Source organism: Electrophorus electricus, chromosome 1 (assembly GCF_013358815.1).
Source record: "Electrophorus electricus isolate fEleEle1 chromosome 1, fEleEle1.pri, whole genome shotgun sequence".
Classification (NCBI taxonomy): Eukaryota; Metazoa; Chordata; class Actinopteri; order Gymnotiformes; family Gymnotidae; genus Electrophorus; species Electrophorus electricus.
The window spans coordinates 5925697-5942318 of NC_049535.1; the positions used below are offsets into that span (position 1 = coordinate 5925697).

The 16622-nt window shown below is 41.4% G+C and overlaps 1 protein-coding gene across 3 annotated transcripts; it reads right to left on the bottom strand.

Moving 5' to 3' along the window:
• Window positions 1-8041: 8041 nt before the first annotated feature.
• On the bottom strand, window positions 8042-16157 carry asb7 (ankyrin repeat and SOCS box containing 7). 3 transcript variants are annotated; one of them, XM_035523535.1, is made up of 5 exons: window positions 16103-16157; window positions 14948-15058; window positions 14202-14458; window positions 11687-12292; window positions 8042-10223 (listed from the first exon to the last, which is right to left on the bottom strand). In XM_035523535.1, the coding sequence occupies exons 3-5, from the start codon at window positions 14410-14412 to the stop codon at window positions 10084-10086; spliced, it is 957 nt and encodes a 318-aa protein (XP_035379428.1). In that variant the 5' UTR covers window positions 14413-14458; window positions 14948-15058; window positions 16103-16157; the 3' UTR covers window positions 8042-10083. The 3 variants fall into 3 exon arrangements, with proteins under 3 accessions (XP_035379428.1, XP_035377070.1, XP_035379674.1); XM_035521177.1 differs by lacking the exon at window positions 16103-16157 and adding an exon at window positions 15140-15773; XM_035523781.1 differs by lacking the exon at window positions 16103-16157 and adding an exon at window positions 15140-15150 and having other exon boundaries at window positions 14948-15026.
• Window positions 16158-16622: the final 465 nt, after the last annotated feature.

A 16622-nucleotide genomic window follows, 5' to 3' on the forward strand; every position in this document is an offset into this window, starting at 1 on the left:
ACAGCAATAACATGAATAATAAAGAGTAAACATCAGTAACAATTTTAATGGTGGCTAACAGGCCATGAAGGAATAAACGATGTTATAACAAGATAATACATGTTGGCAAAGAAGAGGATACGAAGGGCGGTAACATAATAAAAGAAGAATGAGCAAAAGAATGAGATGGGAATGGAAAGGTTGTCAACTGTCTGGCAATGTCACGTTGCTACATATTTTATAGCAAGGGTTGCTGTGTGCCCTACTCCTGAAAATATTTGTAGTTTTGTGGTTGGGTCAAATCATTGAAAAGTGGGATTAAATTTTACATAGTTATTGTGAAAGCTTCCCTTATTTTTAATGTTTTAATGTTACACCATAAAGAAGAAACTATATCTCTGACTCAACCTCACCTGTCATGCAATGACCAAGCTCTTTCCTCTTTGGGCAGCCAGGTCTTCCTGTGTGTGTCCCTTTCTGTAGCTGGACTGTGCTCACTGACCCTGTTCTTTGTTAAGAAATGTCTCTGCTTTGTATTTCTGATGCTATGGAAATATCATTCACACTCTCCATTTAGGGCCTGATAACACTAATTTACTTTCAGTTTTAGTTTTGTCATTGTAATATTCCAAATAGTTTTTGTTTTTTTTTAATTTGATGTATTTTAAGATTTGGTGGTAAAGCAGAGCATGTAACGATTATTGATAGTGGAAGCAGCTTAATTCTGACATGCATACATTGGTGGGTGTCTTCAAGATAACAAGATAACACTTTACAAATTCCCAAAGGGAAATTAGAGTGTTCCTGCATCATAAATGTTACAATTTTACATTTCATACTGGGTAAGTAGAAATGTAGACATAGAAAATAGAATAAAAACTGTTTAACGAGAAATACTACACAATATAAATGTATCTAGAAGATATGTTTGGGTGTGTACGTGTGTGCATAGCTATAGCTATTCTACAGTTATAGAGAGAAACTAGAGAAGAAGAGAGAGAGATTCAAACGTGTAGTGAAGTACACAAGGTTTACAGAGAAACAGAACGTTTTGGGCAGATGTCCTTCATCAGCTGTGCAAGCAAAGTGCTTCTGAATTTGTAGCAGGAGGAGCCAGTTTATATCTGACAAAGTAGATGTCACCACCTTGCTAAAACTCCCTGATGCAGTAACAACAAGGCCAAGGTAAATGTACTGCACTGTGTGCCATAAGGCAGCGTTGTCTATACTGAACTGGAGTTTGTGTTACTGTCGTCTGGATTTCTTTTTGGAAGATCATGATGTCTACCTTTTCAAGGTTTACTAGCAGGACCCAGTTCTGGCAGGAGTTTTCCAGCAGGTCCAGGTGTGGCTGTAAACCCTGTCACCTGGTCACCTGTAAACCCAATCACCTGTAAACCCTGTCACCTGGTCACCTGTAAACCCTGTAAACCCTGTAAACCCTGTCACCTGGTCACCTGTAAACCCTGTAAACCCTGTCACCTGGTCACCTGTAAACCCTGTTACCTGTAAACCCTGCCACCTGGTCACCTATAAACCCTGTCACCTGTAAACCCTGTCACCTGGTCACCTGTAATTCCTGTCACCTGTAAACCCTGCCACCTGGTCACCTATAAACCCTGTCACCTGTAAACCCTTTCACCTGGTCACTTGGTCACCTGTAAACCCAGTCCCAGTCACCTGTAAACCCTGTCACCTGGTCACCTGTAAACTTTATTACCTGTAAACCCTGTCAGCTGGTCACCTGTAAACCCTTTCACCTGGTCACCTGGTCACCTGGTCACCTGGTCACCTGGTCAGCTGTAAACCCTGTCACTTGGTCACCTGTAAACCCAGTCACCTGTAAACCCTGTCACCTGGTCAACTGTAAACCTTGTCACCTGTAAACCCTGTCACCTGTAAACCCTGTCACCTGGTCAACTGTAAACCCTGTCACCTGGTCACCTGTAAACCCTGTCACCTGGTCATCTGTAAACCCTGTCACCTGTAAACCCTGTCACCTGGTCACCTGTAAACCCTGTAAACCCTGTAAACCCTGTAAACCCTGTCACCTGTAAACCCTGTTACCTGTAAACCCTGCCACCTGGTCACCTATAAACCCTGTCACCTGTAAACCCTGTCACTTGGTCACCTGTAATTCCTGTCACCTGTAAACCCTGCCACCTGGTCACCTATAAACCCTGTCACCTGTAAACCCTTTCACCTGGTCACTTGGTCACCTGTAAACCCAGTCCCAGTCACCTGTAAACCCTGTCACCTGGTCACCTGTAAACTTTATTACCTGTAAACCCTGTCAGCTGGTCACCTGTAAACCCTTTCACCTGGTCACCTGGTCACCTGGTCACCTGGTCACCTGGTCAGCTGTAAACCCTGTCACTTGGTCACCTGTAAACCCAGTCACCTGTAAACCCTGTCACCTGGTCAACTGTAAACCTTGTCACCTGTAAACCCTGTCACCTGTAAACCCTGTCACCTGGTCAACTGTAAACCTTGTCACCTGGTCACCTGTAAACCCTGTCACCTGGTCACCTGTAAACCCTGTCACCTGGTCATCTGTAAACCCTGTCACCTGTAAACCCTGTCACCTGGTCACCTGTAAACCCTGTCACCTGTAAACCTGTAAACCCTGTCACCTGTAAACCCTGTCACCTGGTCACCTGTAAACCCTGTCACCTGTAAACCCTGTCACCTGGTCACCTGTAAACCCTGTCACCTGGTCATCTGTAAACCCTGTCACCTGTAAACCCTGTCACCTGGTCACCTGTAAACCCTGTCACCTGTAAACCTGTAAACCCTGTCACCTGTAAACCCTGTCACCTGGTCACCTGTAAACCCTGTCACCTGTAAACCCTGTCACCTGGTCACCTGTAAACCCTGTCACCTGTAAACCCTGCCACCTGTAAACCCAGTCACCTGGTCACCTGTAAACCCTGTCACCTGTAAACCCTGTCACCTGGTCACCTGTAAACCCTGTCACCTGGTGACCTGTAAAACCTGTCACCTGTAAACCCAGTCACCTGGTCACCTGTAAACCCTGTCACCTGTAAACCCTGTCACCTGGTCACCTGTAGACCCTGTCACCTGTAAACCCTGTCACCTGGTCACCTGTAAACCCTGTCACCTGGTGACCTGTAAAACCTGTCACCTGTAAACCCTGTCACCTGGTCACTTGTAAACCCCGGCACCTGTAAACCCTTTCACCTGGTCACCTGGTCACCTGTAAACCCTGTCACCTGGTCACCTGTAAAACCTGTCACCTGTAAGCCCTGTCACCTGGTCATCTGTAAAACCTGTCACCTGTTCACTTGCACCGTGCAAGACTTTTTTCTTTCCTGTCTCGTATTGTGAGTCCAGGGGTTGTAGACTGTTCCAACTGCCCTGCTAACTTGTTAATGTAAATACTGAACAGCTGCATCCTTGTCTCACTCCTCTCACCTGTGTGAAGAACTCTATATGGTTGTTACCAATTCTTTCCCCACACTTGTTTCCCATATACATTGATTTAATATAATAAACGTTATCTCGTACACCACTTTGTAAAAGTTCAATCATAATACAATGACTTGTGCTAAATCCCTCTCAACTGAAACATATCCAGTGACTCTCTTGAACCAACTTTGGCCTTGTGCTCTTTTTTCTTCCTCTCTTTCTTTCTTTCTTTCTTTCTTTCTCTCTCTCTCACTCGCTCGTTCTCGCGCTCTCTCTCTCTTACCACCCAATATTACAACGCCTCGCCATCCCAAGGAAGTGTACTTTCAACTAGCCTCAAGGCCTGACAATGCTTTTCGTTTTATAGTGTCACTCTATATTGCACGTCCACCCAGAAAACAAAACAAAAAATGCTATTTACAAAGAGGTCATCCAGCCTCCACGAGTGTTTTCCTCTTCAATGTGAAATCAAGTGATTATTTATAAACCGAAGACATTTAGCATAAAGGAGGTCAGGAGTAATAAGAGAGATGGCATGTGGCCCTGTATGAGCTGCAACAGTGCTGCAGCACAGACCTAGTCAAGCCCCAATGAGAACACTCGTTTGAAAGTCTGGGCAAGTACCAACATATACCATTACACAGTTATGTCTCTGTTTACTTCCTCTGACAAGCAAACATTGTGTTGTGCAAATGGGCAGACAAAATGGTTTGCATGTCAAGGGCTGCCTCAAGGAAAAGGGGGCTTCAGTTTCTTGGCCCATGCGATGTGATCTGTAGAATTTACATTCTCCAATAACCTGAAACATTATCACACAGTTATTATGCTATGGAGAGCAAGCCTGCTGAACGTTACATACATGGGAAATGAGCATTCTGCAATTCAAACACGACATGCCTGGTTGCACCAGATTCCTTTCCCCCTCATCACAGGTGAACTTCCGGGGGCAGTAACCTGCTCTTGGAGCTGTCCACTGCAAGCCAAATGGCCATTCCAACATAAAAGGATTCACACAAACAAGCAAACATAAAACCCTGCTTTAAGTACATTACAAAAACAGTTCTCATCACCAAAGTGCCTTTAGTCATGGCAACCTGAGCCAAATATGTAAAAATAAATAAATACGCAAACACATAAATAAATAAAACTTAGTACCCACAGGTTAGTTAGACCTAAGCAGAAAGAACCTAGTGCTAGCAAAGCATTGTCTTGTTTACCAACAGGCAAATAATCTTTTAAAAATCCTTGTCTCTTAAAGCAGATGACAGTCTACTCACGCAAGGAGATGATGACATCGGAAACATTAAAATACACGTAACGTTTAGCCAAATGATGCGTGGCCATGTATTTCATTGATATGCAGAATATGGAAAAGACCAAGGACAATGTAGACAAGAACAGCAAATCATGGCGAGGGTTTTTGCCTATCGATGAGGAAGATCGGAGCATGGAATGACAGTGGATAATCTGTCATAGCCTAGAGCCTTTCATAACCTGCATGTCATCTTTCACTTACTCTGTAGTAAGAAATGATGTTCTGAAAGTTAGTGTCATTGTGCTGAACCAGTATCAGCCAGGCTGTTGCTAATAATTGTGGTCTGAAATCTTACTGCCCAGAAACACTGTGCTGCCTTCATTTTGCACATAAATATTTGTGTTTATTTACATTTACACACATGCATAGAAAGATAGAGTTATAGTCTAAGAGTAGAGCACTTCTTTTTTGGCTTATTGAAAATTGTAGGTCCCGGTAGGTTCGTCACTGGAATAAACCTGCAGGGTACCATTCAGTAGTCTGTGAAACCTAGTCCATGAATTAGGCGTGCTTACCTAGAACGGTCTACATGGGTAAACACCCATGTAGACCGTTCTATAAGTAAACGCTCCGAAATCCAGTTATAAATGTTTTAGGACACATTCCAAAGAATCCGACCAATTAAAGGAACTGCAAGTAGCGAACTCATCGATACTATAGCCATTAGGAGACAAGGAAATCACCGGCCTAGAATGGAATGCCCCAGGTATTCCTCTAATCTTAAATCTGTTCATAGTCAGTTACCGGGCATTCATTCTGCACCACATCATTAACGTTATTATCGCTGCGCTCCGGTACTGTTAGGACAGACTCTCGGTCTTCCCACAGCTTTCTCTATTTCTGACTAGGTTGCACCTGTACAAACCTCTAGAATCTACAGGCTAGCCTACACACGCGGTAAACGTTGCAGTAGCGCAGAGACACAAAGGCGCGCAGTGGTTACAGGTCTCGGGCTCTCTGGTCGCGAGCTTTTCTTTCGACCGGCCCAGCGGGAGGGAATTCCGCTCGTGCCTTTTCGCTCCGTTCTGCTCCAGCACGCCGCGCATCTGGCACAAGAGCGCGAGCCCCAGCCAAGGCTTTCACCAGCCAAATGAAGAGCTGTTAAAAAACGGTACCGGAACAGCTGGGGAGAGAGAGAGCGACAGAGCGAGAGAGAGGGCGACCAGAATGGTGCTTTTGTGTTTCCCCCGGGCCGTCCCGTTAAGGGTGACCCGGTAGCGGCACATACCGACCCTCGAATCACTGTGGACCAGAGAAACACACACAGAGAGAGAAAGATGCTGGTATCAAGGGAGACAAGAACCAATATGTTTTCATCACAAGAGAACATTAATAATTGTTCGTGGACAACTATGGATTAAATGAACACCAGAACTAATGATAACGGCAATTTACAATTTGATTGACAAGTTTGACCAGGTTGCCCGACTGATCAATGGTAAGAATGTATAAGTCAATGAAAAGTATTTAAAACCACTTAAGCTATTTAAATGACAAACCCTTGCATTAAAATAGGCTGGAATTAATGTCTATAATTATATGCTAATCCTTGTAGCACAAATGGATTAACAATCAGTCAAAAATAAAAGATATTCTGCAATCTTATGAGTAAACATTCGATACTCCAGCACATGAAATGGCATTAGTAATGGAATTTCCAGCACAGATCTTAGTGTTTCCTTTCTGCAGTAGCATCACGTTCAGGAAATAAAACACGGAGCATTACAATAATACGTAGGTCTCTGGTTAAAGCAGTGGGGGTGTAAAAAACAAAACCCACAGCGCACTACTAGAGCAACAGACAAATATCTAATGTAATACGGGGAGGTGACGGTAAGACCTGCTGTTTTATATCAGGCCTATTTTTAAACAGGCTAATGGTTTGAACATATCAGTCATTCAACAATTTTAGTGCCATATTTATTAGATTAATTTTCCTTACACTTAGAAATGAAAACATTAAAATGACACTAAAATATTTATAAAATAGTTAGCTTTCCCTGCATTTTTCTAAAATGCAGTGATGCAGTTTCATTTTGTAAATGACAGGGGTTTGGTTGATTGGGTTACCACTGGCATAAATTAAAATTAAATTTTAGACTCTCTGTAACCAAATAAACCATTAAAGTGATTTTTGAATTTGTTTTATAATATATATATATATATATATATATATATATATATATATATATATATATATATATAAAAATAAATGTATTTATTTATTTCTCACCGAAACTGATGTTTTGTGTTACATGATCATACTAGCATGTCTCCCAGAAGTGCGAATAATGGCCTTCAGGATAATCACTTCAGTCCCTCTTCCTATGATCTGATAAAACAGTCAACAAAGTTTAGAGCTCTGATGCATCTGCTTTGCATGCCCTGTTCCATGGAGGTCCTGTCCCACATTCAATCAGGCAGGGCACGCTCAATCCCGGATCTTTTCCTGTTCTGCAGAGATAGGCCCAAAGACAGGGAGTTTCCCTGGCTGCCAGGGTTGGGCTCATGGAAGACCTGTATTTTTAGCACCGGTTAGGACACCATCTTTCCAGCAGACCGTATTGGTCTCCAACAATAGCTGCATTGTGCTCCATGTCTGCAAGGAAACATGGGCAACAGAGAGATGCCATTGTTTTATCATGTAACGTTACCTGTGATTCGATAAACGATAGCACCCCATGTTTTTTGTAAGAGGAATCCACAAATATATCACCGCCTGTTCTTAGGTCACCTCAGCTTCCCGAGTCCTGGCAACAGCCCCAGTTGCACGGACTCAAAGAGAAGAGGGGAAAGCAGAGACTCCTTTCATTTAAAAACTGCATTCCTGGGAACTACAGAATTAGAGTTACAGAGAAAGAGAGAGATGAGAATGAGAAGTTTTGCACACAACACTGCCCATGTTAAGGTGATACACATCGTCTAAGGGAGGGTGGGGGGAGGCACTAATGTTATGCCAAGCTGTCTCATTTAAGGTGTCCCCTGCATAGAAATACATATGACGCCACTGAGATCAGCAAGGCAGGGGTGGGGAGCTCTTTCTAAAGTTCTGCCAGCAAAGCAAAGCTGTAATATGCATGTGAAACCCAAGAGCCTCGGGCTGACATATCACAGCAGGATCTGCCCATGACCTCTAGTGTGGACATTAAGAGAGGTTTATAGAAACAAATCACAGATCATGTGAAAATAAGCAATTTACACCCAGTCTTAGCAGAATACATCTAAAATGGTGTTACTTTACAGGACTGCACTACACAAGTCAATACACCAAATATCACCTATGAAAACAAGAACATAATTGATTTAACAGCCTTATACTGCATAGATTTTATTAAAAAGCCACCAAACTCTCAAAACTGAATTCAAATGAATGTGTAGGATACAGTTACTAATGCTGCAAAAGTAAACAAGGACATTATGATATTCATTTATTCACACAAGTTTACATTCTGAACTAGGCAAACAGCAGGTTATGTACATTCAGTAGTTGTGGCGAATATTGCGGAAGACTTTTAAGATTATTTAAGACGCAATCTGAATTGAGCTTAAGTTGTTCTGCGAAAACTCATAAGCTTCCTGGAATTCGGTCATGAAATAAAATACGCTGTGGTTGTAAGCATTCATGCGTACACACAGTCCCTCACTCTTACTCCCGCACACATACTGTAAACAAAATCTCACAAAATGTTGAAATTTTATATATATATATATATATATATATATAAAAAGCCTGAATGCACACATTGAAATACCATCCTTTAAAAAGAACTAATTTGACTGATCTCCAATGCCACACCCTTATTCTTCAGTAATAGCAATGGCAGTATTTTTGCTATGCATTTATTTTCTGATTGAATGCAAAAATCAACTCAAGGTTTACCAAACTATGCAATCTCATTAAATATTCCAATGTTAAATTCACATTCATCTGCTTTTGCGCACACACACACACACACACACACACACTCTAGAGGGGAGGACATACTTCTGTTTAAAAACATTAAAAATGGACTTTTACAGATACAAGGAAGACGAAACTAAAACTTAGTTTAGATTAGTTGTAGTTTAGTTTGTAATCGGACAAAACTATCCCACTTTGTTGAAATTATAATTTAATAAGAAATGAAAAAAAATGTGCACTTTTTTTGAGCAGTTTCTAATTTTCACCTTAAATTCCATCCATTCAAAGGCACAACTTACAGCTGCAGGCCTTACACTGTGGGAATAACAATTTTTTCCATGTACTGTGTTAAAAACAAAAATCTTAGAGAGTGAAAATTATATTTCACATTTCACTGATGCCAATTGGCTTTTGACTATGGGTGTAGATCCAACCCCTTCACCCTGGCTCCCTGTGCAAAAAACAAACACTGCCCCCACCAAACAACCCCAAATTTAACAAAAGCAAAGCAAAACCAAACCAACGCACCACAAGACCATTCAACCAAGTCCTAAACAGTTTGATAATACAAGAGTTTATATCTTAAATAATTCTAGAAAAATATTCGCTGTACATATGATACAATTATATACATAGTGTAGTCCTTGTGGATGATGTGTATTTTTGTACATGCTTATAATTAAGAAATCCAAGACTTCATGTATGACTAATGGCTAGCTCTTTTTTTACATTTATATTTCCAACATTTCCCAAACAACACTAGCACCAATACTCGCCATCTGAAAAAGTGAAATGGCAAATTATAGGAACTCTTGATTTAACAGAAAATTGAACTGGATTAAAGCAAAAGAACATTACAGAATTATAACCAATCTGTGATCAGTCCTGGGTAGATGTAGCACAGGACATCGGTTCAAAGTCCGATCACAGATTTTCAAATGGACAATTTTAGTCAACATTACAGTGCAACATCTCAGTTTGTTAGATAAAATATCCAGTACTTAATGCAACTATAGTGGTGCATATTCAAACTTTGCCAAACCTTGGAATGACAAGTAACTGCTCAGACAATGAGAGGGCATACTCTGCACAAGAAAGGGGAATATATTTTCTTTATCTAAGGTTGATTGTAACCTCCAAGTTAGAAATTCTTCTAAAGGATTAAAAAAAAAAAAAAAAATCATTTGAATGAAAGATTTGACTCATTTGTTTTCACCAAGGGACAATGATTAAAAGATTTAAGCTCAGTGTCCATAACATTAACTTAAATTATTATTCACTTGGCTATATTTTGAATTTATCCAAATTCAAAATCCATTAATTGCAGAAATACATGCTTACAGCGTTGTATAAAACATCTGTTGCCAGAGGTTGAAAATAAAGAGGAAAACAAGGGTTTGCATAGTCTTCTATAGGGAAACGGTTCCTGTGCTTCTAGCCAGAGGTTTTAAGGCCTTTGTCAGACATTGTCAAACTTGTGTTTTAAATAGTCTTTCATGACCTTGGCAATAGGCAGGTCCTCCAAAAACTTTAAACTCTGAAGACCGATGCACTGACGAATCTTTATCCGGCACAAGTCCTGCAAAGTCCTGGGCTGGCCTGAAAAGAAGGGGGAAAAAAATTGACAAGGTAAATATGAAACCTGCCTAAAGCATTAATATTTTTGGTAATTAATTTACAACCATTCCTTACATTCCTTTCCAATATAGATATGACCAATACTGGGCTTTCCTGGAGAAGAGAAAAACAAAAAACAAACCAACCAACCAACCAACCAACCTCAGCCTCTAAAATAACCTTCAAAATTAACCCCCAAAACAAACCAAAAAAGGAGAAAAAACCCTAGATATACATACATGGGATGGCACTTCAGATGTCAAGGTGACGATTGCTTTTTTAGCCTCGGGTTACTGCTTAAAAAGTCGTCAAGGTCATCAGCTTTGCCACCACCCACCAGCCCACAAGTACCATCTTGAAGATGGTAACGAACCACCATGAAGTCATTATCTGTTCTAATGACCAGACTCGTTCTGCCCACAGACAATGTGGCACAGACACAAATGAAGGCAGCTGGGAAAACCACTATAAAGACCCTGCTGGGGCCCATCTGCAGACCTTGTCTTCTGTCTTTCCCAGTGCCTTACATTATTATAAAAAAAAAAAAAAAAAAAAGAAAAAAACCCACCCAAAACTCTTTTACATGTCAGTTATGGTTTTGGAGACCTTACATGACTGGGGGACACTTAAGAAAGGCGCTGAAGTGCTTTTTATAATCGATAACTGGGCTGAAATGCGATCAGGCTCATGGTTTGGGCTGAATAGGGGGAGCCGACTCCGCAGTGCATGAGGGTCAGGGGCAGGCAGCTTTGATATGGTGATATCAAAGTTGAAGCAGAGCGCAGGAATGTGGCCATTGTTGTCTACTAGATCATTAGTGCTTCAGGTAACACGGCTCCCTTTTCTCAGACACTGGATTGTTGGGGGTGGGGGGCTCATTATAGCTGTGCGCTCAGGAGGTGACGGCGCAAGCCAAGACCAGGGTGCCTTTAGATCGGGCCTCTGCTCAACTTACATGCTCAGAGAGCTACTTTAGCAGCAGTACTTTTACTTCCAAGGTTTGGGGGTCGTTTGTTTATATGTTTTTTATATATATATATATATATATATATATATATATATATATATATATATAAAATCACACACACACGCACAAAGTAATAGAGATAAAGCTAGACTTTAGCTAGACAAACTTTAGATGATAAAGCTGGAGTTGCTCTGTGGAGGGGAAAATAAACTGAAACTAAGAACTGCAGATTCATGGCCACGCTGGTTGTTTCATGCAAAGTTTCAGCATAAACATCAACTTGAGCATCTTGCATCTAACATCTTTACCAATTAGTAGTGGCTATTTAATGAAATATGGGCTATTCAATGCCTATACTATGTAATTGGTAATTAATTATAATTTGAACTAACATGGTGTCTGAAAACAACTCGGCAAGTTTCTAAGGATGCAACCCAGGTAAAAAACCAACAAACAAAAATGATCAACAGGAACCTACGTGTGACCTCCTGTAGGAAGTCCAGGCAAGGTCGGCTGATGGCGGACATGCTGACGGAGACGGCGACGGGCGTCTGGCCCTCGTAGTTGCGTGTGTTGGTGTCGGCGCCATAGGTATAGAGCATCTGCGCACACAGCACGTCGTCGCGCAGAGCTGAGAGGTGCAGTGGTGTCTGGCCGTCCTCCAGCCGGCCCAGGTTGGTGTCGGCGCCGCGCTGCAGGAACATGCGGCAGTACGAGTGGTTGCCCTTGATGACAGCGTAGCGCAGCAGGAAGCCGTTCTGGATGTCAATGTTGGCGCTGTGGTCGAGCAGAATGCGCACGCAGCTGGAGCGCTCGCGGATGATGGCCAGCTGCAGGGGGGTGGTGCCCTTGTCACTGAGTGGGTCCACATCGGCCTTGAACTCCAGCAGCAGACGCACAAACGAGTCGCGGCCGTAGTGCGCCGCCACGTGCAGCGGCGTCCAGCCGTCGTTGCTCTTGGCGTTGATGATGTCGCCGCGGTGCTCTGACTCCAGCATGAGGCGGGCGATGCGGGCACGGCCGTGCATGGCAGCGTAGTGCAGTGCTGTGAAGCCGCCGATGAAGTCCTTCACCGTGGGATCCGCTGGGTTACACACACACACACACACACACACACACACACACACACACACACACACACACACACACAGTTACATTTCAGTACTGCATGGAGACACAATGAACCTACAACCCAACACAGTACTGCTATTGAAACAAAAACTCTAGAACTTCCATCCACGCTTTCATAATACTGTATAGTACCATCATGATATACTGTACTACTTCACCGTGATTCCTTTAGGTGTGAAGGCACAAATGCTTTGGACATCGGGTGCAAATCTAGAACCACTGAGAATTTCAAATGAGAACAATGGAATATTCTTTTAACTAATCCTGTCATTTGATTATTGGCAGTAAACATTTTTTTTTTTTACTCAGATGGCTCATAGGGTACAGCTGTAATGCCGAAAAAGCAAAGCTGTTCAAAGAAGTGGCATATTACGCCGTGTCATTTCACTTTTGCATGTTCAAGAACTTAGCGAGTAAGCTACTTTCATAGCGCCATCTAGCCTCTTGCATAAATCCTTGCATTCTAAATTATATTCATAATTTAAGGATAGGGTGCATAATGTAAGGCACAAACATTTTGATGTTCAATGAAAAATCTTTCAGTGAATTAAAAAAAAACTGGAAAGATTTCACATTTACAAGGATACAAGGATAAATGTACAGTTACAAGAAGTTCCTATAATCAATATGTTCACAAAACTAGACCACTAGACTCAACATATTACAAACCTGTTTAGGTTCCAGTTCAGGTATAGCTGTTTCTGTGAAAATAATCTTTACCATCTTAAGTCTCTCTAGTCTAGCAAAAGTGTACTGCTTCAGGGGTGCTGTGAATTATAGTTTCTGTAGTAATAAACATAAATAAAGGCAAGATACAATGATAAAAATGATAAACTGATTTTCTCAATACTGACTGAGGCAGATATTGAAGTCAATTGAAATATTATTTTGAGTCTAAAAATGATTTGAAAGATAGCTGAGTGCTCTATAATGTGTAAACCAAGGCCGGGCTTCCCAAAAGCATCATTACAAAAAGATAATTGCTAAATGGAAGAGTGAATATCAAGCAAAACACTCACTCTCACATTAGACTTAATACTACGATTGCATGTTTTATGGTCAAGGCTTAGTCCATTATCTATAAAACAGGGCTTTCCTCCGACACGTCTCTGAAACGCGGCCCAACTTCTATGCATGCATCTAGTTCTATTTGTAATATTTGTTGTATTTTTTGTAGTTGAATGTGTTTCCATGCTTAATTTTGTACTTGTGGTTTCAATATTCATTTTGTATATGCTCACATCATCTTTACCACTACTGATTGCCATTTGTGCAATGTGCATGAGTGGACTAGGACGGTCTTAACATCTGTTTATGATGCGTCACCATATCAGCAAATACATTGCTAGAATGATTTAAAGCTGGTTACAGTTAATTATGCAAAAGTGCTTTCTCCAACAGGACCTCAATTTGCATCAGCCATCAAAAACTTATTGTCTCATTATTAATCAAAGCTGATCCCACTTCATGTTTGTGCCTTTCTCCCAAAACCTCTTTGCCAGTCATTTAATAGCAAAGAGAGTCATTTCCTGAAAGTCACCTGGAGAGATGCAAGATACTGTGACCTATTTAAATAGAGCAAGAACTGTTTGAGTCTTTGCCTTAATCCACAACAGAAACAATGTTTGGTAATGTAACTGAATCTGGTCTCTTAACAGTGAACAGGATAGTAAGAAAGATATCTTGCTTAATGCCACTTTTTAACATGCCAGTGTGAAAGATTCATATAACTTGTGACTCCCCCACCTCTATATTTCTAACAGGAGTAAGCCATGGTTGTCTCTCTTTGCCATGTTCAATCATGGCAAGACCTGGTGAGTTTCCCACGTGTGAGCAGTCAGCTGAGCCTCGTAGCTTCGTACCTCCGTGCTCGAGGAAGACACGCACACAGCGCTCCTTGCCCTTGGCAGCAGAGAAGTGGAGCAACGTCCAGCCGTTGGCGTCGCGGATCTTGGGTGAGTAGCCCTGCTCCAGCATCTTGCGCACAGTGTAAACGTCGCCGGCTGCCACCGCTGCCTGGATCTGCAGCTCCTCCTGGAGTTCCGGGTTCCTTCTGCAGTGATGGTTCAGCATCCTGTCACATCTCGCAGAGGGTCAGGGATCAGCTGCTCCTGGATGCCTATGCACACACACAAAGTTCCTAAACAGACTTTTATTTAGACAGTAAATATTGCTAAATGACTAGAAGCTAGTGTGTTTTTTTTCTGAGGGGGTGCTCCTTTCATTATTCCTCATGTTACTAATTTGGAACAGCTATTCCTGCAAAAAAATAACCAGTGTACATAGGTTTATTAAAGTCACTAAGTATGCTAAGACAACATACTAATCAATAAATAGTTCCAACCAATGAAGCCTTATATGCTGAAATATTCAGATATATACATGACCACAGCTTTGTTAAAAATATACATGTTGAAGAGTACTAGCCAACTATCCTTCAAATACATGTTTCTGAGCCAGCCAAGATTTATAGCTATAATATTTAGGCGATTTCGAAATACAAACAATGTAAGGTTTTAATAACCTTAATAAAGAGCATACAACACTAAGGCAACTTCAACACCATGCACACAGCAATGTTTACCGCTGATATGGTTAAAAGATTTACCCTTGTTTAATGTATAACAGTTCTGAAAGACCCTTTGTGTTTTGGGCCCATTCTTCTGTCCAGTCCAACCAGCATCAAACTTCGCGTGTATAGTGGCAATAACGTAAAAACCTATTAAACACACCATCACAAGTCATTATCTACAGTGGCAACAAGATATTACAAGGATTACAAGAACAACAAATTATTTACCTATTAAAACTATTCCCGGTAGTAAAGTTAAATCGTGGCTTTGATATGGTACTTAGGAAGGTCGCTATTTTATTGCTCGCCGGTGACAAAATCCGTCCGATATCAGGCAGAAATCGATCTTTGTAATTGTTGGCTAGCTAGGTACATGGCTAGACAACTAAACGTCATTCAATTAGCTAGCTAGCTTGCTAACAGTTAGCTTTCACAGTTAATACTATAAACTGGACGTCACTAAATGTGTAGAGTGAACGGATTAATTCAAAAGTACGGAAATACTGAGTCTCCATAATATAGGTTAATCCTGATACTGTGACCTTTGCTGTTTAAAGTGAACTCTTATAAAACTCGTACTATGCATACCCAAGAATCTGGGCTGGCCAGCAGGAACAAACAATGAATTGTTATACGGCTAGCCGGCTAACTAACCCGGCTACGAGTTAAGCCTGCTTCCTACCCAGCTGGGTAGCCTGCTAGTCCTAGTAGCAAGCAGGCTATTTTAGCTAGGGTTAGACGAGATTGAAAACTGTTTGCTACTCAATTCAGGAGAACTGTAGCTTAAGCTTTTTTCGTTAATATAAATTAAGATATCATTATATAATTACTGTGTAAACATTTGGCACACACACAAGTTCACTCTCTCTCTCTCTCTCTCATCTCTCTACTCTCTCTCTCTCTCTCTCTTATATATATATATATATGTATATAACAGGACAGCTATCTTAGCAGCTACCTGCTCAAAATATAATTTTAGCTAGCTAGCTACTAATACGGTTGCTTTAACCCCCTATAAGGCTGGCAAGCTAGCTCTCCAGCCAAAGACTGTCCACAGCTGCATCCTATTTCAAGTTACAGAGACTCCTTGAACTAAGGCTTGCGCATACATTTGATTGCATTTGGTCGGGTTATGTTGCGGCGACAACAGTACAGAAGAAAGTAGTAGTAAAATATTTTAAACGTTCATACTTAGACAGAATACAGCTAGCTCGCTAGCTATCGCCTTCGAGTACGGGTGCCTGCACCAATCAGCACACAGGAACTAGGAATTCGAGCTGTCAAATCCGCGTCCTGCCGCAAAAAAAACCGCCGATTTGCGACCGTTTCCAACACCTGCGGTAAGTGTGTGAGGTATAAACATCTACTTAGCTAGATGGCTATCTAGAGAAGTGGTACATAATGTCAAAATCAGATAGTAAACCCATTAGACCGGACATTTCGACACGGTGCCTTAATTTTAAAGATTCCGCTCATTTGCTGCTGCTTTAGTTGGGCATCTTTTATGAACAATGTCTTCTTTGGCGTTGGCCGTTGGTTAGGAAGTTAAAAATGAGCTAATATCCTAGAGTATGACTAGAATTTAAATGTAGTGTAAACACGGCATTTTTGAACAATAGAAACGAAGAGTATAAGAAGTCATCTACAGTGAGCAAGAATTTAGCTACGACGTTTCCGCAATCTTATGTAAGAGGTGATTAAATGTCGGAAT

Bases quoted from the DNA above. Each gene is read 5' to 3' on its own strand.
- asb7 (XM_035523535.1), bottom strand. From the start codon at position 14,412: ATGCTGAACCATCACTGCAGAAGGAACCCGGAACTCCAGGAGGAGCTG. The intron at 12,293-14,201 runs GTACGAAGCTAC...TGTGTAACCCAG, and splicing joins TGTCTTCCTCGAGCACGGAG to CGGATCCCACGGTGAAGGAC. The intron at 10,224-11,686 runs GTAGGTTCCTGT...CCTTCTTTTCAG, and splicing joins CTTCCTACAGGAGGTCACAC to GCCAGCCCAGGACTTTGCAG.